This window comes from Bombus pyrosoma, linkage group LG9 (genome assembly GCF_014825855.1).
Source record: "Bombus pyrosoma isolate SC7728 linkage group LG9, ASM1482585v1, whole genome shotgun sequence".
Taxonomy (NCBI): Eukaryota; Metazoa; Arthropoda; class Insecta; order Hymenoptera; family Apidae; genus Bombus; species Bombus pyrosoma.
The window spans coordinates 7182679-7204815 of record NC_057778.1 but is presented as its reverse complement, the minus strand read 5'-3'; the positions used below and the strand labels follow the sequence as shown (position 1 = coordinate 7204815).

Genomic DNA, 22137 nt, shown 5'->3' with positions numbered 1-22137 from the left:
GCACATATATGTATCATACTCCTTATTTTAGTTACTGAATGACCGTAAAGTTTTCGGGTTATCCCTCCTTATTACCTATTCCACAATGTCTTCCACTTTTCGTGCCGAAAGAAGTACAAGCTTATAACAAAGGACGATCAAACACATTTATTTTTATTTACCATTCAGGCGATACATTCAACCTCGCTCATCTTATTTTCATCACAGTTAGATTCGATATCTCGTCGTTAAGTTTAAAGATGAAACACACTTTCTATCTAATGTCTACACGTGACAAGCTTAGGAAAAATGTTACGATTAGATTACGGTAACGCGAGAATTCGTCGGCGCGCACGACGGAGGCCGCAGCGGGATTTGATGTTAGTTCCAGAAAAGCAGGAGATTCTCGGGAAGAGAAGCCGACGATCGCGAGCGCCTTTGTAGGATGATTAGTGATTCTTTGTTATATCGAAAGTAGAACAACAAAATCACTAGTCTTCCATGCAACAGCGCTCGATTTCCCCTTTGTTTAACTCGTTGAGCTTTAAGTGGTAGTAGCAGTAGGCAGACGTGTTCTCCAATTCTCCGTGTCACTGTCCACCTTCGATTTCCTTCACCTTCGCGACGATTACTTTTTCCCAGTTTTGCTCAGTTTTCTCCTCGTTTTGGTTAGTCGGGACGTTTGGTTAGTTCCTCGTGCGGGTCGATTAGAAGCGAATTTATTTTCTTCCGTTTCGGTGACGTTTGCTTGTCGGAAAGTGGCTCCTGGACGCACGATCGCTTCGCGGTGATAAGCCAAGTATGTTAATGCGTAGTCGCAACGTGAGCACGTGAAGAGGCTTGTTATCGTTCCGAAACCACTTTGCGCGTTGCGCAATATCTGGCAGGAGATTCGTTCGCGATTTATGAACATGACCGAGCAAATTTTCTTCGTACCCCTTAACGAGCTTTTCCAATTTTTTTTTATATTAAAGAAATATAAACGTTATTTATATATATATATTTTTTTTCACTTCGACGCAAGATTTACAATCTTTGACAGTACATTTTATTTGGAGCGAAGTGACGCGTTAAGGGGTTAGCAAAAGAGAATCGCGTTTCACTGTGGAAAAGTGGCGAAATCGATATTCATGATAGATATGGAACGCGTGTTTGCGTATTATAAGCTATCCATTGCGGCGAGATAGAGGCGTGTTTATACAGAAGCTCCCTACCCATTTTGCGAAGGCTTGGAACGCGCGCGTTTATGCGCCGCAGATTCGTTCGAAAGTTACTTTACAAGCGGATTATTACATACTTCGTCAAGAAACAAAGACGTAGAATTAATGGAAACACGTTACAAACAATGGTTCAATTATGCTGAATCATAGACGCACTATAATGCACCACGCAACGTACAGGAAATGTTAATTACTTGTTAATCGACGTCAAGATACATGTTAAGATGCTTGAAGAGTTACATAATAGATGTACGCAAATAGAGCAAAGGTATAGGTTTAAAATAAAAAAAAAAAAGAAGACAATAAAAGTAATTACCTCTGCTGAAGCAGGTACTGAGCCATTTGTATCTGACTGGGTAATCCGGTTATAGTGATAATGCGATCGTTACTGCCGGATAACGGTTCGTCTATAGTAATTCCAGCGCCGCTATCCGATCTGACTTTTCGAATTCTGGCGCCTCCCTTGCCGATAATGGCCCCAGCGAGCTATTAACAGAAATAATATTGAAAATTGCCCGTCATCCATCAATTTAACGAGCTATCAATGTGCAATTCTATTCTTTTTAATTCTACTTACGTCCTTAGGAATGGTGACTTGAGTGGTGGTCTTGTTTCCACCCATGTTGCCCTGATTTCCTTGATTGTTGCCACCCATGGGTGGGCCGCTCATTCCCGAGTTAGCGCCGCCACCCAAACCGTTTGGCGCGCCTCCTTGCATACCCCATCCATCACCTGTGTGAAACACAACGATCGTACGATGATAGATATCCTCTAAGCCGGAGCAAGCGGTGCCGCTTGACACCTCGCCATTCACCCCATTTGTTCCAAACTTCTGGCCGAAGATTCACGAGCGGATTAAATTTAACCGCGGTCAAAATTACGAACGGTTCTTTACCAGTGGTCATTTCTAACGCAATTCCAAGCCATTCCGTACAACAATGTCGGTCAAATGCAACTTAATGCGCTGACCGTCGCGCGAGTTTTATGTTTCGTCCTTGGGGCGCGAAAGTAGATTAAAAGGTATCGATATTACGCGTTACGACACTTCGCTTATCGTAATAATGCCGATTAGCGATAACCACCAGGAACGTCGGCCACCAGTGACCACCAGCAACCACAGTGGTGCAGTAAAACCACAGAGTACAAACTCCTCTCTTTATCAAACTCTCTAGAAAGACTATTCCCAACATTTAGGGTTCGTGCTACGGTGCAACTTCTCTTACCATTGTAATTTCCACTAGCGTATGGCGGCGGGCCACCCCTATTGCCTCCGTAGCCACCTCGTCCACCTTCGTATCCGCCACCTCCACCGCCTCCTCCGCGAGAATTACCTCCGTAGCCACGATCCGGTGGCCCGCCAGACATTCCACCGCCTCCGCTGCCTCCACCGCGTGGTCCACCTCTTGGTGGTGGCGGAAAGCCGCGATTCATGTCGCCTGGCCCACCAGCACGGTTGTCGCGTCGCGGTGGCATCCCACCGCCACCGCCACCACCGCCACCACCGCCGCCGCCGCGGCCTCCAGGACCGCCGAAACCGCCTCCTTTCCCTTGGCCACCATCACCCGTTCCATAACCGCCGTAGTCGTCCGCATAGTAGTCGTCGAAGTTGTGCGGATCGTAAGGATTGTTCACGCCTTTCAGCGGAGACTGAAATAATCGAATAAAATGTTAGAAGGATCGCTTCTATCAATGGACGTTGCAGTAATTTTGTTCGATTCGACGTGTGAAGGGCGTTTTTGAGTTTCTAGATTCTTGGATTTGGAAAAGAATTGGAGAAGAATCGAGCGAAAGCGAAAATAATTGTTTCGTGTTTCTAATTTTGGTTGTTGCTAACCAATTAACAACGAAATAAGCGACGATACTTACGGTTTTAATGGTGGCGATTAGCTCGCGAATACACTCGATGCAGGTATTCGGTTTGCCACAAATGCTGATCAGCCGGTCGGTACTGTGAGGACAGCAGTGCGAATATATCTTGATCCTCGCTCCGGTCTTCTGCAATTCAGAAAACGCATACGGTTAGAAAAAGGTAGATATATAATGTACATATGCGTTTTGATAATTAGGAAGAAAAGAGTTTGGAATGTAAGTAAAGTAAATGTGACGTAAGCTGAAAGGTAAAGATTATAACAAATAATAACGATAATAAAATCGCTTCTTTGAAACAAAGAAGAAAATCGTAGAGTTTTGCGGAGGAGCAACGGGCAAAGAAAGTGAAACTTTAATCGCGACCGATTACGGTTGTCGCGTTTCTTCGCTCGATAACTCGGCGTCACGTCGTGCGATTCTGAGGCGCCAATGGTCGGATCGCGTGCTTCGAGTTGGTTAACAGTCAGCCCCCTGTTTCTCGAGATTGTACTTTCAGAGACAGGGTCGGGTTAAAAGCGGTAAACGTAGCCATTTGGTCACCTTCAATCTATCTCTCTCTTTTTTCTCCAACAGAGGCGTTTTCATTCTCTTTCTCTTTCTCTCTCTCCCTCCCTCTCTCTACCAGAAACGCTTTAACGTAATTATCGTGCAAAGATCTCTGATTTCTCTTAGGAAAATGGGTGGGGGTGGGGTTGCAAGAAAGAAATAAAGAAATATCGTGCAACACAACGGTAATTAAAATTAGCGATCGACTTCTGATCACACGAATCGTGACAAACTTCGGTTTGTCAGAGTGCAACATTCGCAGAAGGTTTCGTCTCTTTGCATTTTCTTTGCTTGATCCGCTCGGGAATACAACGCGGATATCGTTTGCAACGGGTTCGAAGCAAAGCCGAATCGCGTGAGACAGCTTTGATGAAATTAGCGCGATTATTCGCCGTGATAATCAGGGAGGATCGTAATGAAAGGAGAACCGGTGATTAGGAACGAACTGGCAGATGTAAAGATAATTGCACCCCTGTCGTTCGTGCTCATCTACCTTGATGGTCTTCAACGTCTGCCCTCTCCACTCGAATCTAACGAAGTGGAAAACTTGACACTTTCCAGTCGTTCGATCTCGAATATACCTACTAATTACAATTGCCAAAATTTGGTGTTCCTCCTTGAAAATTGCTCGGCATTCCCGCGAGGACGAAAAGATCGGCGCGAGCCAATCCAATCAGCAGATACGTTCCCGGCAATGGATATTCGACATTGTGTGGAAATTGCACCGTTTAATTACACAGATCAAAGCGAATGGCGTCGTCCGCTTCCCTTGCATCCATCCATCCGTTTCCGAACGCAGACATCCGGTCACGTAGAACCGTATCGCTTTTGCCGGAGACAGAATCTGCCTGATCACTCTCGACCCTTTGCCTCTCGATTCCACCTTGTTTCTTTCGAGATATTAAATACTTCCGGTTTGCAAACTAACGCTTACACTTTAGACTTTACACGTTGATTCTCACCGTGTGACGGCATACAACGATGCTTCCTCATTGCGACAGATTCAAATAATTTGACGAACTTTATTGAAAGAATAAACGCAGATAATTTCACGATCGAACGATCGATCAACGAACAGAAATCGTACGAATCGTACGAGCTCGACGTTCTACTGTCAGAAATAACAACGATGAACGAAATCGAACGTTGATAGAATCTAGATTCTGGGAATTCAAACCAAAGTAACTTGTAGATTGAAACGTGCAAAATTTGCATGTGCAAATGAGGCGTATAACAAAAATAACGAAAAAATCGATAATGGTCTATGGACACTGATTTGGATATACAGACACGATTTATGCTTCTTTCCGTCTAACGACAGAGACAAATTAACAAAGGATTATACTAATCAAATGATCGGATATTGCAATGTAAGATGTTCCTTATATGTGTTTCTTATATATGTTTATAACGCCGTATGAGCAAAAACATTCCATTACTTGGAAAATCGTAATACAGAAACCGACCGACAGAGTCTATTGTACTTTTCGAGCGATTTGCTTTCGTTGCACGGTTCTCTCTACGGTGCAAATTTATATTTACTATTTCACGACTCCCCAGAGAAATAAACCGACGCCCGTGGGCATCGGTATTAAAACGAAACGGACATGATTTCGATAGTCACATGAAGAATTTATCGATCGATAACGCAGTTCTATTCTGTGTAAATGACTGCGCAAATGACGCATGAATTTTCATCGGATCATTATGCGTTTATAGAGCCTCGAACTTCGACACCGTAAGGAAAAAAAAATATGCCAATTCAGTTGGTTTCTAGCTACGACGACGACTGTTTCGAAAATATTATCACCGGTGGAGCTCGAAGAACTCGTTAATAACGTCGGTTGACAAATTTTATGCAGGTAAGCTTCGATTATTCTGAACGCAAAGTAGTATTTAAGTTTTGTAGCTTTTGCTTCTTTCTCTTTTTTTTTTTTTTTTTTTTTTCGTCGAAGGTGTTCGCAGCTATCATTCAGATAGCATATAACTTTTCTACTTTGTAAAACTTTGAAAATACTCGAGACCTAGATCGACTAGATAGTCACGATGACACAGCGTTACCGGATCCTTTCACACAACCATCGTGAAAAGCGAAATATTCACGCTTAAGCTTATGAATGTTTAAACGAGCGTAATCGGACGATCTTCGAATATCGCGCGAAATATTCGTCTTTCTCCGAAAAATGTATCCGCAATAGGGGACCGTGAATATCATGAAACACGAGAATAGGAAATCGCGTGAAATACGAACGTGCAGGTGAAAGATGACCGAGAAACCGGCTTTCTCGAAGAAAAAAGGCAAAAGAGGAATGTTCGCGTGGCCATTGACTTTAGTTGTAGACGATTGATGTCTCGCGCAGCGCCATTTCTGTTGCTCCCAACGGAAGGATTACTTTGTGCAAGACATCTTTTAAACGGGAAATAAGAAAAGAAAACAATCTGAAATCTCGAATGACCCGGGAATCAATACGAGGTACGAACTTTAGCCGTTACCGAAGACACATAGTTTGGTATTGGAACTGCAGCCTTCCGGTTCACACAACAACGGTACCGCAACACGATTTTACAAAGATCGAGAAGACGATAAATTTCGTAATCTCGACTCGACTACCCGATCGAAAGTTTACAAATTCCGTCAAGGATATCGGGGAAATAAGTCTACGTATCGTAAACAGATAGACAAAAGATCAATCTCAACATTATTTGCACTTTCGTCTGGCGTAGAATTTATCTTTATGTAGGTAGGACCTTTTAACAAATAAAGTAATGCCCTCGATTTCTTTTTCTATTCTTCAGATATCGAGAATTACCGGTGAGTAAAATTAAACAGAAAAATGTCAAAGGTGTACTCGGCGGCAGAGGTAGCGAAACACAACACGGCTAAGGATCTATGGATCGTGTATCAAAACGGCGTGTACGATATTACAAAATTTTTAAGCGAGCATCCAGGCGGGGAGGAAGTCTTGTTGAATTTAGGTGGACAAGACGCGACGATATGTTTCGACGACATTGGACACACCACCGAAGCTATACAACTTCGTGAGAACTACAAAATTGGAACGGTGGATGGTAGCCTTTCCGGAGACACGACATCTTCCCCAGGCACGTCTTCTGGCGGTACGCTATCTATTTGTCATAATACTTTCAATTTTTATATTACATAAAGAACAGCAAAAAAAGATCATGGAAGGTAATTCGTGCAGTATTTCTTACGTATGAAACTATTGCGGGAAAGAAATGACTAATCCTGACAGCACTGTTACGCGTTGCTTTTGTTTATGTACGTGACACATTCGGTCAATACGCGTGCTTATCTTTATGGTTGTGCTGAGTGAAATAACCAATCAGATTTCACTATACCGGGCATCCTTCCAGCAATACATTATTCGCTATCTACAAGACATAAATAGTATAACTGATAAAGAATGGAATTGTGACTAATTTACGAACCTCGGTCGTACTTCCGTATCTTAATTTCAATCGCAAATTATGTATCTATCTCGTTATTCCGCTCGGTTGAGTTAAAAAGTTAAAAACATTTAAAGAAATTTGAAAAATCTGAAAAGCATGTGATTTTATATAGGTATAAACTAATCTCTATTCGCCAGGCGTGCAAGACACAGTAGACGACGACACCTGGGAATATGAGCCACCGAAGCACGAACGGTCACCGTGGCTACCGGTGATGATCGCAGTTGCTGTTGTCGTCTATGCATCTATATTTTATTACTTCTGGTACTCGTAAAGGAGATAAAGTCAGGATAAATGCGCGATCTTGACGAATAAAACGATTATTCGTTTGTACGAATCTGTTCGTTCTTTCTCTTCCCTTCTGTTTCTTTCTTCTATTTCTCAATGACGCAAGAATCTAGCACGATAATGTATAATTAATATAGAATAAATGTATTTATTCATATCAAAGAAACGATCGGAGAAAGTGAATTTTGCTTGTAAATATCTTATCTAGTCGTTAAGAAACTTACCTAATCTGGTTCGAATCAACTTCTTCGTTCGAATTTCAAAACACAACGTGAAATAAGCGTCGTATCTTGGTCGTTTCGTTTTTCAAACGCGGTAGGTCGAGACGTTTTCATTTAATTCCGATCGCAATCTATTTTTCAATATTTAAAAATACATGCCCAATGAAATTATGTTCTTCGACGTCTGGCCAAGCTAGATTCAATCTTTTCCTCGATATTCTGGCACGTCGGCCGCGCGTTTAAATTAAAATTCGTGACACGGAAATTCAGTCGAACAAGATGTACTCCGGTATCCAGACACGCGATCAATAAAACAAGCTATTTTTTTATATCACATCCGCAGACTAGTATCGCAATAACCATTCACGCGAACCATCCCAGTAAACAGCGTCGTTTGTATATCTCGCTATTATATCGACCGGTTAAACGGGCGGAGCATAGTTGCAAAACGCGTAGAAAATTGACACAACGTTGAAGTCAATATTCACCGTAGAAATTATCTCGAGAGAGCTACATAATCCCTGCATGGCACAGAAATTTCGTTGATGCAGCGTGATTCGCCAAACAATCGAGCAACCGCGTCGGGCACGAGAGCCTCCTAGTCATCGTGACTGGCAGTTTTCAACTGACTGCAGCCGGCATTTTATCCCGAGAATCCGTTTCGTTCGCGCGTTTCTCCAACATTCCAGTTTCGATGTTACAAAACTTTATGAAACATACGATACATACATGTAAAAAAAAAAAGAAACAATCTATTTTTTTTTTAAACTTCCTTGCATACTCGTAACAAGCACATAATTGTAAAAAAGATTGAGCGGAAACTATCGTTCAAACAAGCGAGTTTTAAAGTGAAAACAAACGGATGGAATATTTGGAAAATTACTACTTACCACGCGGCTCTTGTTACCATCCGCTCCTATTTCGTTTGCAAACGTAATTATATAGAGAATTTACAGAATTCACTACGTTGAATGCGTTCGTTTAATTAATTGGAGCAACGTGATTTCAATCACTTCCCAACCTGGATCTATCTTTTACACAGATATATGGCTGGAATAATAAGTTTTTCTCCTAAACATAAATTGCAATTTTTCGATAAAAATCCAACAGATCGAACGTCGCGTCGGAAAACAATCGGAATCGGACGTTTCGTGTGATATTCGTGCAACGATTCTCGCAACGCAGTGAAGATAAAAGCCTAGAGTCGGAACGCTTTCAGAATAATTTAAGTATATGCGTGATGTTTTATTAATATAGACGCATGATAATCACAATGGATGCAGTTGCATTACATGGTCAGCGCGTACAGATTCCTGCTGAGTGCAGTTCCAGCTCAGTGCAGTTGCATGCGACTAAAGTTGGTCTGCATGTTATAATGCGATCAATACACAAGGTGAGTTCGAATTTAGGCTGATCCCGTGTCTCCACGGAACTCGGCGATTATCGATTCATGTTATTATTATTGCTGCTTTATTTTTATGACGTGGAAGCGTATAACGTACGCGTTATTATATAATCTATCAGCACGGCCATACATGCACGGAATGATATTCGATCAACAACGTTCAGTAGCTGCTATTTTGAACAATAAAAGGAAGGATGTTACTCGACCAATGAATGAAAAGATATGGAAAGTAAACCAAGAACCTGTCCTACCCTTTTCTTACTCCATTTTCAAGTGTTTGTTAACCTCGTGGAGACTTTCTACGAATATCATAAAAAGTCGTTCTGCTTTCGTTGCAAAGTAGCCTTCTCATAAAAACACCGCATAACATCACATCATTATCTTTTTTTTCGCACGGAAAAAGTATGTAACGACTCGTATTTCCACTGAGTATGAAGTGGAAAGAGTACATGTCCGCAGTTTACACAATAGTGAAACGTCAATATCATCACGTGTTTTAAAAACGACTTAACATTGGTTGAGACGATTATTAAAACGGCTGTCGTTGTGAATACTAATTTTATCAGTTGCTTCGTTTGTCAACTCTCGTAACTTACGATCTCGCAATAGCCCGTGATTCTCGGATGCTCCTCTTTTTTCAAAACGACGTATTTACTAGCGAAATTTTCATAGAGAATTTAATGGCGCGTTCGATACACTCGTTAAGCTATTTTATGAATATTCTCAAATATTACGTCACGATGCGTAGATACTTCCCATACGTAACATTTGTAGGACAGATAGAGCTTCTGTAATTATCGACGAAATGAAACGATATACAAATAGGAAGATAACGTTTCCATCTTTCACCATATCGTTTTTAATGTACGCATATATATATTTGTAATATCTTCTCATTAATACGTAACGACACGTGTTATGATTATAAAACGAACTTTTTGCTTCGTCTAGTAACGTGCACGATGGATCGATCCTGACACGTCTATCGATTAGCAAAGTATATAATACCCGAGCAAAGCAAAATTTGCAGAACAGGATACGACCGATCAACGAGACCTCCATTAGCGTTTCTAACGAAGTCGTATAAATACAGCGTGATGCAAAAACAATGTTATTCAGACCTTAACAGAACAACTGCGACTTATTTGCAAGAACGTCGTTCCTATACGCTTCAAAGTCGTGCTATTGTCAATGAACCTTCCCAAGGGAAAAGCATTTACGATTGCGTTCCTTTCGTGTCATTTTGTACAACGGGGACACGAACATCTCTAATATTAGGGCAATTTAGGTTCGTCTAACAAACCATCGACCTATACACATAACAATGCTACGAAGAAATATGGACCCACGCGAGCAATAATTTCTCCAACGTTGGGTTTCCACTTCTCTCCGTACGGCATGACAAAGCGAGAGAAGAGAGGAGATGGCAAACGAGTGGGAGTCGAAGATGATAAGGGGCCCATGGTGGGGCAGCATCTAGAGGGGGCAAGGATAAAGCTACTACGAGCTGACCTGGTTGGCGGCAGTGTTTGTGCCGGTGCAGCGTCGTAAGCAAACTCGTCAGAGCGGATCGTTCGACCATCTTTCCTCCCTTTCGTTCGACCGCGTTCTTTCCTCGGCACGTTTCTCCCACAGAGAGGTAGAGAGAATACAGAGAAGCACGTCACGCCGCGCTACGGGTCGCAGAGAATCGACCAAGGAATCCGACGATTTGAGAGCAGTCGAGGCACGAGAAGCGGTAGCGACAAGCCGTGTTTTAGAGGCGAAGAAACGTAAACGAGAAGGTACGTGGTCAGGTGTTCTGCTTCTAATAAACAACGGACGCAGTTTCGACTCCGGGCATCAGCATAGGAAGTGAACGAATAACGTGTGATGTTCGTGCGTCGCATGGAACCTTCGATTCCGGCCAGAACAGACATGGCCGACGCGAAAAAGAGGCGCTTCGATCGAGCGTCCCTTCTCGGTGAATGATCCGCCTGAACGACCGACCAGATATAAATTATTTCTTTCGAATGCCTGTACCTTCGACAACCGACAAGCCTCTTTCGTACAGTGCGCTGCATATTTTTCGTCGTTTTACCGTTCAAATCTTCGCAATTACGAATAATTTTGAATAAATAAAAAATAATCGATGACGCGGATCCTGAACGATCGAATGCCTTTAGAATTAGATCGACAGCCTGATTTTATCAACGCTGTAAATAACTATTCCAGTTTACAACGAAATAGTTTCTTATGAATACAAAGAATGACGTAATTCGCTGTGTTCTCAAGGTAACAGTTATTAGGACCTCCCATTGAGTGCGACTGACTATGAAGTCAGTCATCTTACTGGCACGTTCAACGAAATAGAAGGAAGTTTGACATTTAATTGCATCAAGGCTGATTAAATTATTCGATCGATCACGCCACCATTCGAATATTCGAATCTCGTTGCCTCCGTTGGATTGATATTCACTTCGTAAAAATATCGTCGTGATTAGTGATATCTCTTCATCGGCGGGCTCGTGGAAAGTTTTATACGATACTGTGTCGCTAGAAAAAGCAGAGAAACGTCGCTCATGCCGATTGGGTAATCTGGATGACCTTCGCGCAATCATGGATGATGACGCCGAAAATCATATGCCTTCGTGCGAGTTAGGATCTGTTTCGCAACTGCTTCGAAAATATTTATATACTCTTCTATCTTTTTATATTCGCGACAACACCGGTAGATTCTTGCCGCCGCAATTCATAGCTTTTTTTTTTTTTTTTCAAATTTCTGTCCCGTATTTATGTAATCTTTAAAACGGTCCTCCTGAAACGACAATAACTGTAAAGAACCCTTATCACATTGTCGAAGAACAATGAAATGAAACGCAAAACAACTTTTGTGAATTAGGTCAAGACTATAACACCTCAAAAAGTTCTATTTGTAAATAATTGTTTCAACGATGAATATTTAACCGTAGATTTATCGACAGTATCTTCGCATTTTTCCTCCGTCCAAACGAGATTTGTCTCGAAATGACTAAATGAAGTTTTATTACCACTTGACATCAGACGCATAAATCATTTTCTAATTACCTCGAGATTATTACCTTGAACTAGAATCGCGTTGTAACCAAAAGCATACTACAAATTTTGTAAACACGAAAAACGCGACATATATAATATATTCGCATGTAACTCAGTTATCGGTATTGCAATTGTCATTATCTCTCTAGTATCGATCGATCATTACGTAATGAAACGTTTCGCGAGACGTTTATCGTGTCGCCAGTACAAGAACAATCAACTCGACAAATAACGGACATCAAGCGAATGAGGGGACAAAGGACCTCGATAAAATCGTTATTGATTATCTGTCGAAAAAGAACGTTCTGCTGACTAACGAAACAAATGAGATATCGTAGCTCTATCGATCGAACATTTTATCAACGCGAAATTAACATTATCCGCTGGTGCCCTAGTAATAAGACGCGTATCTGGTCAAATACGACGATCTCCTAAGTTGCAAAGTTCAAATTGTTACTCAATATGACGAAGCATTATTTATTCCATCGTCCCCCAAAATTATTACTTTCAATAATAACCGACGAATAAACATGACATGGATCTACATATTTTAACTGTACTTTCGTATTATTACGAAAGCAATTGCAATTTTTCTAAATTTTGTGACACGTTGAAACAATGTGTAAATGTAATTGACGAAGAAGATTATTCGTTATTCGATTGGCATGACAATTGCAATTCGTTTACGTTTCATCTACGTACCGTCTTTTATTCGCTGTACCCCGAAATGCATAAATATTTATCGTTTACACTATATAGGAGTATATATAGAACATGGACTAACTAACCCCGAATCTAGAGCGCAATCATCTTTAGATACAACAAAACAATTATTGAAACTCCGATCGCTAAATCTCCTCTCATAAATATTATTCATGTTTCTTCTTCGCATATTATCTATCAACTATATCGATTGAAAAAGTCCGAACTTTTTGCATCACTGTGCTACGTAATACCGTTTCTTCTGATAATTCTTCCACTGACAAGATTAATTGCATGATTCCTACTTGAAACATGAAAAGAATCTCATAAATAGTCGACTGATATCTTTCTCTCTCCCTCCCTGTCTCTCTTTTTTTTTTTTTTTTCAAACAAAAAGAAAAGAAGATTAATCTTTTCTATCGCGTTATTCGATTCCATCCAGCAAGTATCTGCTATAAACTTTAAAATAATTAAACTAATCTATTCTGTAATTTCAGAATTCTTGCTGTAATTGAAGATTTCCATCGAAAGCATGAGTAAACAGTATACGAGGAGCGAAGTTGCTAGCCTCAACTGCAAGGATCAGACGTTGATAATCATACACGACAATGTGTACGATCTGACGAAATTTTTAAACGAGCATCCAGGTGGCGAGGAGGTTCTATTGGATCACGGTGGCAAAGACGCTTCCGAAGATTTCGACGACGTGGGTCACTCTAAAGATGCATTGGATTTAATGAAGAATTTTAAGGTCGGCGAATTGGTCGAGGCAGAAAAAAACGGTAGCACGCCTAAGCAGACGTGGCCGTCGGGTTACTCGAAAGATGGCAAAGACAAGGATCAAGGAATATCGCCTATGTTGTGGGTGGGTGGCCTAGTCGTCGTAATGGCCATCGCGTATTTCGTGTACTTATAATTTCGATAGATAGAATACGTGTTCTATTGCGAAGAAAAGAACGAGAGTGCTAGAGGAAATCGCCGTTCCGCGTTAACGTGTATATGAGACTAGTGTGACTATCTTCTTTCTTTTCGATTTTCTTTGTAACGTTACACGTTGCTACATTACAACATTCGAATGCTGAGTGAGGTTGAATAGAATTCTGCACTGTATTTAGACAAACTTGTCCCGTCCAACTCTTGTAACCGATGGACATAACGATGAATCGCAAGAATGTTATCTACACCAAGGATTTTGGATTTCTACTTGTAAAATAGAATAGAAATAAGCCCTTGTAATTTTCCCACGAATCGTTTTTCAAAGTTCCTCTTTAAATCGTTTTTCTGTTATCTTCTATGCGCATGTTTTAAGGAAATAAATCCCATTTTTCTACACACGCTTCTAATTGACGTATGTCCAACTTTTCTACCAACTTTTCTCGTTTAATTCCATCAAACTCGTTTTCTACATCGGATCACCCCATCGACGTCACGGTAAACGAACGGACCTTTTCATATTTTATCGTAGCGAATGAAGGAAAAATGACAAATCAATCGTATTTGAAATCTACACCGGGCAATGAGATGGCGTTTGAACCTGTGTTGAAACCGCAGATTCCTCTCGACCAAGATAATCGTTAAATCGACGTCGTTTCTCGGCGAACGGTAGCGAAGAAGCCCGTCGGGCATTTGCATTCGAATGCCTCGCATTACAAAAGCCTCGTTACAAGTTTTCAATGAGAGGAAGAGCAGGGATAGCAGCGCGATCAGATCGATCGAACTTCCTTTCATTTCGTTGGATCTCGAAAAAACATTCGTCCGTCTCTCTACCTCTTGCTATATTGGCCACCGAAAATTCACTGATTCCTGTAACTCCATCGAGGCGAAAACAAATCGAAGCATGCGGATCACGTAGCGCTAGTGTAAATTAAGCTCTCGTCGATTCCACGACCGATCACGCTCCATTTGACTGCCTAAATCGTTTAACTCATCGCGCCGATTTTAATTCGCAGCGGAAACTCAATATATCGAGGCTGGAAGTTCATAGCTTCTCTGCTCTTTTGTTTTTTAATTGAACAGTGAGACGAGATTATACGGTTCCATCAATTTTCAGAAGGTGATTAATGAAAATCGTTCGCCGACTTCATTTAAACAAGAATGTTAATTTTCATCGATATATAATTTCCTGTACGGATCATTTCGACCTTATTATTCTCTCGAGGAACTGGCAAACAAAGGCGATGAATAATTCGCTATACTAATTGGGAGAAAATCAAAGGTATTAACGAAGCGAACCGACTGTCGGTGTCGACTGAAGCGAGAGAATTTAACAATGCGAAAAAGGTCGAAAAGGGGATGGAATATCGGAGGGCAGACAAGAATGACCTAAGGATGGCTAGTCTTTTGCGCGTGCTTTAACCAAATGGGCAATTTTTACTTGGATAAATTTATTTGAAAAATCGTAAACGTTTTATTAGATATAAACATATCATATCGCGTTAGATCAAACGAGTATCGGTCGATAAGGTTAGATAAATCGTCATCGTATAATTCTATTGTTATTTTCTATCGATCATGCGCAATGTTATGAAATTATTTAACGAACCGTACTCTCTGATCGTCTCTCGCTCCTATTTTATATTTTAATAACGGAAATACCCTGCTTATATTTATAGTATTTGTTCCCTAACTTCGATATCCGAGCCGATCTTCAATATGCAATTGCAACTATCAATCGGATTATATCATCGACGTCTTTAACCTGTGACAGGAAAATTCGAAGAATTCAATAATCTCTTGTCCGAACGAGCCAATAAATCTGTCTCAAGGGTCGGCCTCGGAAAAAAATCAAGCCAATATTCTCGAGCATTATTGTTTCCAATGGCTTCTTCTTACTTGCAAACGAAATTCAAGGAGATTAAGAAGCCACTTTATTTTCCGAATCGATGTCAAGCTGTCCGGAATCGACAACACAGCCGTGATACCTTTCTTCGTCAGCGAAGAATTCTTCGCGAGTGACAAATGATCGAAAGATATTATTAAATATTCCGTCGTTATCCGAGGAAAACCACTTAATCGACATGAGACGAGAACCGATGCGGTTTCCGATCGATTTGCCTCGTTTCAAACCCCTGGACTTATTCCTCGAGTATCCTTATTTTTCTTCCTGATTCCTTCCCCTTCGTGTTTACCATTATCGTTACCTTCGCCATTCGCCGGCCGCCTCTAATATATTCAGGGTAATTCAATTACTTATTATAACCTATAGCATGCATCTTTCGGTCTCGCAGAGACACTGCACGCAATTGTTGCCTTTTGCCCTGCTCGTCGTCGTTACGGCTGCCTTTGTTCCGCTCGTCATCGTTACAGTTATACTTTTTCCTTGTACATAATAGGCGCCTAAAGAATGTCCCGATAGTAACACGCAAGTATTCTTTAAGCAAATTCAAGAAATGATTTTAACAAGACCGATCTATACGAGGAAATATTAGGTTGTGCGATAAATTCGTTCGTATTTCCTGGAAGGAACGTTAAAGGCCTTTTTGCGTTACACTTCTTACAAAAGATTTTGTTAACGAACGGCGTATATATTATTTTCCTCTATTATTCCGTGCAAATGGATTAATGCAACGCCTTTACCTCATCGCCTCGCAAATTTTCTTCATTTATCAAAAAAGTCCTGATATTGCCTTCTTTAAACAATTCAACGAAAAGGATACGTTTAACACTTCAAGAAGCAAAGGGCGAGGAATTCACGAGCAAAACTAGGATCGACCACAAGCCAGCAGAATAGACTCCTTACGTAACAACGATCCCCTTGTTCCTCGACCTCAATCGCAAAAAGAAAGAAGCGACAGAGAGGGTGGGCGGAAGAGTGTGGTCGAGGAGCGGCCGCCAGCCAGCACAGGAGGCAGATGGTGGCCGCCGCACGGGAAGGATGTACGGTTTTCCACATATGTCAACCGGTCATCCAAGCCTGTACACCACAAACCGCGTCCTATCGGAAGAAAGCGAGCTCTTCGGGACGAAACGGAGCGGCAGTCACGCTCGTGACGACCGGTAGTACTTTCTGTAGAAAGAAGTGCAGGACGCTGGCCGCGAATCGGTTAACGATCGCGCGAGAATTCGACAATTAGCGTCAACGGCGAACACGCATCGATGCGCGCCACAGGTGAGAAGTTTCTACGAGCGTGTGCGGTTATTCACGCATCAAAGACCGCGGTAATTGGGCGAAAGCGAGCTCCTAATGCTTCAGCTTGCCACTCTGATGACTTTGCGGAGTTTATTGGACACTAGTTGGCACTTCAGCGATGTTCGATCGCTAATCACCGGGAGTTAATCGATTTAAAATGAACTAAGCACTGTCTCGTTCTCGGGGTTCGAAGATCTCAATTATCCCACTTTACTCTTGGAAAATCCGTGCGAGTTTTAAACGATAAGTTTGCCATCGAGGAGAAAGGAACAAGATCGAGGCAGGAATTCTTTCGTACGTTTGAATTAATCTAAGATTACCTTTGCCTCTGAACTCCGATTTCAACGAGAAATGGCTTGATACGAGTGCCGACGACAATCGGTCAATAAGGACGAGCGGGGAAAATAGTCGAGTAATTCTGTCATTTCTCGTAACGCGAAGAGAACGTGGAAGATACGAAAGGAGACAAACCGGGACTATGTAATAACAAGCTTTCAAAGGTTCCTTCTATCGTCTCTTTCTTTCGCCTCTGGTATACGTTCTGATACTTCATTCGCTATGTCGAGAAATATTTTTCCCACTTTTTTTTTTCATTTCTTTCTTTTCTCTCGTAGTCGTAGTCGTAACGAAGCATCGTTCCTAGGAGAAATAAATTCGATCGGTAGCGGGTTGTAAAATAGTTTACGGTTATTGTCCGGTCCGACCACGCGAAAAAACGTGCAATTTCCCTCCTTTCATTCCGTCACGAATTCGCGAATTTTTTTCAAACGTAAAAGAAAAACGAATTTCGTATTTCATTCCTTGTATGCTAGAATAGAAGCAATTTTAATCCTATAAACCAGTTCCTCGTAGAAGCGTTTTTTGACAAAATAATCTCTTTTCTTTCGCATAAATTACTCTATTGCTAATAGATAATTCTGCCACGAAAGATTTCACTAACGCCAACTTTCCCGCCTAATTTCCCATCTATATCTCGATAACGAATAGAAGGAGCGAGCGAGTCCGGTAAAATTTCACGGCACGCCTCGTCGCTCGAAGGAAATTTTCTCGTGGACAGTCTAATATCGCTAAAAGCTTTTTAATAAACAGTCGTACATCGGTGCGGCTGGTTGGTTGCGTAAGAATACGGGCTCGTGCAGGGACTGCTTTCTCATGAGAATCTCTCCCTCTTTCTCTTCCGTTCCTCCTTTTGGGGCAGTGAAACGAAGACGGTGTGGAGCATTCAATGGAAAACTTCTGTCGGAGGAACGCGGAAACGAGCGAAGTAAGAGAAGGAATTTAGGGGAAATACGCGAAAGAATCGAGGGATGATAGAAATGGAATTAAAAGGGAAGAAGTGAGCCAAAAATAAGCGGAACGAAGAAAAGAACGTGAACAGGATTAAAGCGGGAGTATTGTCAGAGAGACTGGAGGATCTTGATGGAAGAAATGTTGAGCTAGTAATAAAATGAAAAAGAGAATAAGACGGCTGAGGAATTGTCGTGGAGGAGATGTAGCGAAAACAAGAGAAATAAATAATGGAGCAGTTGCGGAAAGAAAAGGAAGTGCAGCGTTGAGGAAGAAATTGAAAACGACGGCAAGAAAAATAGAGTGGCAAAGTGGAGCTGGATGAACTAATGCGAAACGCAGCGTGGGACATACCTACGGAACTCAGCAATAAACCCAAGAAAAGAAGACAAACGTGTGTGTAGTGAAGGTCACGAAAAGAAAAAAAGAAAAAAAGAAGGAAACATGGAGCTGAAAAGAAAAAACAGACTACGAGTCACAGTTTTTGAAATAATTTTCGATAAAACAGAAATTAAAGGCGACGCCATGGAACAGAATGGAATTAAAGAAACATTTACCAAGGAACAAACAAACAAACAAGGAAGAACAACGTGGAAAAAGAAACTCAACAGCAAGAGGAAATAAGCAACGGTCAAATAAAATCAAAAAAGATCGGAATGAAAGTACGCATCCAAAGTTTACCTTTCGCTAACAATCGCTGACAGGGGGCTTGTATGAGGCGGGGGAGTTGAAACAACGTATGAAAATGCGAAAAACCGGAGGAAGACGGCCGCTGTTTATTTTACGGAGTAGCTCAAACATACGATATTGTCCCCGGCAAAGTGGTTCTGTTTTCGCGTTTTCGCTATTTCTTCCATCTCCTGACGACCTTCTCCCAAACCATCCGCGTCTGTTTTTAGTTTTCTACTCCTACCACCCTCCCCCGGTTCCACCAACTTTTCTACGAAAAGCATAAATTACCGTCAAGAATTATGACGAAATGACACGCGAGATTTCGTTCGCTTATCTCTCGACTCTGCGTCACCCTTCGTCGAGAGAAGGAGAAAGAAGAAATAGAGGGTGGCGACTGTGATCCGACTCTCACGTGAGCATTTTTACGTTCGTCACCGCGCGACCTCGCGTCTCGCGCGGGGCATATTACGTAATTACCGAAGGGAAACGTCGACCAACAACGGCGATTTCGAGATTACGCCACCCTCGCTGTTATTTCGCGCGTGAAAACGTGACCCGAGCCGCGATGAAAAGGAGAACGAGTCGGACAAGTAATTGAAACGTACCCCCATGAATCGGTCTCATTTTCAGCATAATTTTAATTTCGTCCTTGTGTGACTGGGGGAAAGGCGCAGACTTAAAAGACTAGTTTATATAAATTTAAGACGGTCTAATTTAATTTAACTTTAATTTTCAACTAATAGTTCATAGATAAATACGGCGTCGTCGATTCGGGGTACGGATGCCGATATTGAGGTGTTGAATGGGTTAAACTACGGCTTCCGAAATATATCGGTGAAGGTACAAATAACACAGGAACGAAGATAATCGAGTAAGTTGCAAACGCAAATAATTGAAATAGAACTTACAGAGTTTCAAGAGTTCTAGGAATTTGCAAATGCACAGAAATAAGATTGAAAGGCGACGAGTTTCAGAAATTGCGCACGGCAATGTGAATTCTGGAAAAGTTGGTGGAAAAACACGCGGGTTGGAAACTGGAGCGTTTCCGTCCGAGCAGGAAACCGATAATAGCATCGAAGGACCTCCCTGCAAAGGTTGGTCGTTAAAGGAATGATTTCGCTCGTTTTCTCGACCCTTTGGCTGGAAATAGCAGGAATTCGTGGTTAGTCACTTGTCCAACTTGTATTCTCCGTTTTGTACACGGAGTCGGACACTTACGTCTAATTCGCTGCGATGGTAGCAATAAGGCGTATTACATGGTTAAATCTGATCATCATGGCGCAAATTTAGAAGATGAACTAAACGATACATTGGGAAGCGTTGATTTAAAAATACATGCTTCCTTTCTAAATTATTAAAAATTGCAATTAATCTCGAATCGCATAATTCATATTTAAAAACGAATGAATTAAAACTAATCGAAAGTGACGCGATGACAAGAACATGTTGAACCAAAGAAAATTCGCGATTATATGAACGTATTGGACTAATTATCCACGACATAGAAAGAATGATTTTCTCAATTAAAACGTGTTTATCTGTCGCGACTTTCCCGATTGATGCACCGGTAGGCAGCGAACTTGAGAAACAATATCTCAAAGTGTCTGTTTTTTCCTTTAACTTCTCACTGGTGAACTGAAACGATGCAAAACACATAGAAATAAAAAATGAAAAATATACAACAACGCCATGTAACAAGAACAAAGCAAACGGATTATTACGCTCGCATGCTCCTCGCAATCTATCGATTATCAAAAATCGACAAAGAACGAAATTGTAAAAATTCAAAAAAGCGCGTACCTATGATCTCCGAAAAATCCCATAAAATTGGAAAATCCAGTATGCATCATCGCAGAGGGAACGTCACGTTTTTTAGAAAACACCAAGGCGAATGATCGCGGAGACGCAAGCGAGAGATCCATTCGATCGGCAAGAGGAACGAGACTCGAGGAAAGAAAGAGGGCCCCCGGAGGACGAACTCGAGGATCCTCGCGCGTGGACGATCGACCGGGAACTGAAAAGGCAGAGGGTTCGAAGGACTGTCATGCGCCCCTGATTCCGTTTCGGCCGCTGTTCAGACTCCACCCACCTTCATTCATTCACGAACGGAATTACCAGCCGCTGCTTTTCATTATTCCGGGTCTTACCGTGCAGCTTTGCATCGTGACCCGAACCGTACCCCCGGGAAAAGGGAAAGTTGCGCGGCCTGTTCGAATGTGACGGTCGGGAAAGGGTGGTGGGAAGGGGACGTTTCCGAACAGTTCCAAGTTTCCGACAGAACCGTAATTTTCAAAAATTCTGCACCTGGAAAATTCAACCCTTGGTCGTAACTTTTTTTCAACGATTCTCGTTGGAAATTTTTCTAGAGCCCTTTTCAATTTCCCCTTGAGTCGATCGTAGCGTAGATCTATCTATTTGTGAATTTGTTATTGCTAAATTAAGGTACGTATTATACGCTTTGATTATGGACGTAAGTAAAAGTAAAACAAGTGCATGCCAGAAGATTGTTAGAAAGTGTAAATAACAAGAAGCTATCGTCGCTTAGAAGTAGGTAAAACAAATATGACTGAAGAATGCAGTATAGCACTATTATAGCGAGCCAAGGTTGAGCAGCTTGGAGAAGCTATTATAACTCGACTGCGTTATTCGATAATAGTCGGATTGCGATTATGCTATATATCCTCAGGTTTGAGATTACCACTTTGAATTTAAGCAATCTCAAATAAATTTCTCATCCAACGTCGAACTATCTAATTAAACCATCGCCTCGGAGAAAATTCCTCAGAAAACCCTGCACGATTCTAGAAGATGGTCTAGATAAATCATCGGCTCGATAAAGAAAGAGATACGAACGAAAGAAGATAAAATAGATAGGAAAATGGGGAAAAAGGAATATTTGTAGAATGATACGTTTCTCAGGGTAAAAAGGCAACCGGAGGAAATCGGAAAGAGAAGGAGACCGCACGTGAAAAGCTCCTGTTGCCTCGTGTCACGACGTCCGGGCAAGGCAGCTGCAGCTGGCGTGGCAGCTGTTAGAAACCGTCCGTTACCTGGTTCGCTAGCACCTGTTTGGATTGCGTGCTGCGTGGACCTTCGAGAACTGCCCATAGCAACACATGGCGCCGAGCGCCAAAGAGCACCAGCAAGACCCTTAAGTCTGACTATTGGAGAAACGACTGAGAAGACAGATAAATTCTCATTTTACACTCTTTATCTCACGTATACGAGTCATTGGCAAATCAAAGTGATCAATTCCATTTTCTAAAAATTTCTTCCTTTTAATATTAGAGT

At 41.6% G+C, this 22137-nt stretch overlaps 3 protein-coding genes across 14 annotated transcripts in view; 2 read left to right on the top strand and 1 right to left on the bottom strand.

Annotated features, from left to right (window-relative positions):
- Window positions 1-22137, bottom strand: part of LOC122571111 (heterogeneous nuclear ribonucleoprotein K) — a 92840-nt gene that overhangs the window by 3254 nt on the left and 67449 nt on the right. For all 12 annotated transcript variants that reach the window (XM_043734417.1, XM_043734428.1, XM_043734418.1 and 9 more), the window contains 4 exons: window positions 3066-3194; window positions 2423-2846; window positions 1777-1931; window positions 1516-1685 (listed from right to left, as the gene is read on the bottom strand). In XM_043734417.1, the coding sequence (XP_043590352.1) occupies window positions 1516-1685; window positions 1777-1931; window positions 2423-2846; window positions 3066-3194 (878 nt within the window). The remainder of the gene's footprint in view (window positions 1-1515; window positions 1686-1776; window positions 1932-2422; window positions 2847-3065; window positions 3195-22137) is intronic.
- On the top strand, window positions 5324-7422 carry LOC122571118 (cytochrome b5-like). Its single transcript, XM_043734459.1, has 3 exons — window positions 5324-5476; window positions 6411-6731; window positions 7223-7422. Exons 2-3 carry the CDS (start codon window positions 6449-6451, stop codon window positions 7357-7359), a joined length of 420 nt encoding a protein of 139 aa, XP_043590394.1. The 5' UTR covers window positions 5324-5476; window positions 6411-6448; the 3' UTR covers window positions 7360-7422.
- Window positions 10515-14090, top strand: LOC122571119 (cytochrome b5-like). Its single transcript, XM_043734460.1, has 2 exons — window positions 10515-10783; window positions 13256-14090. Exon 2 carries the CDS (start codon window positions 13291-13293, stop codon window positions 13672-13674), a length of 384 nt encoding a protein of 127 aa, XP_043590395.1. The 5' UTR covers window positions 10515-10783; window positions 13256-13290; the 3' UTR covers window positions 13675-14090.

Bases quoted from the DNA above. Each gene is read 5' to 3' on its own strand.
- LOC122571118 (XM_043734459.1), top strand. From the start codon at position 6,449: ATGTCAAAGGTGTACTCGGCGGCAGAGGTAGCGAAACACAACACGGCT. The intron at 6,732-7,222 runs GTACGCTATCTA...TCTATTCGCCAG, and splicing joins CCCAGGCACGTCTTCTGGCG to GCGTGCAAGACACAGTAGAC.
- LOC122571119 (XM_043734460.1), top strand. From the start codon at position 13,291: ATGAGTAAACAGTATACGAGGAGCGAAGTTGCTAGCCTCAACTGCAAG.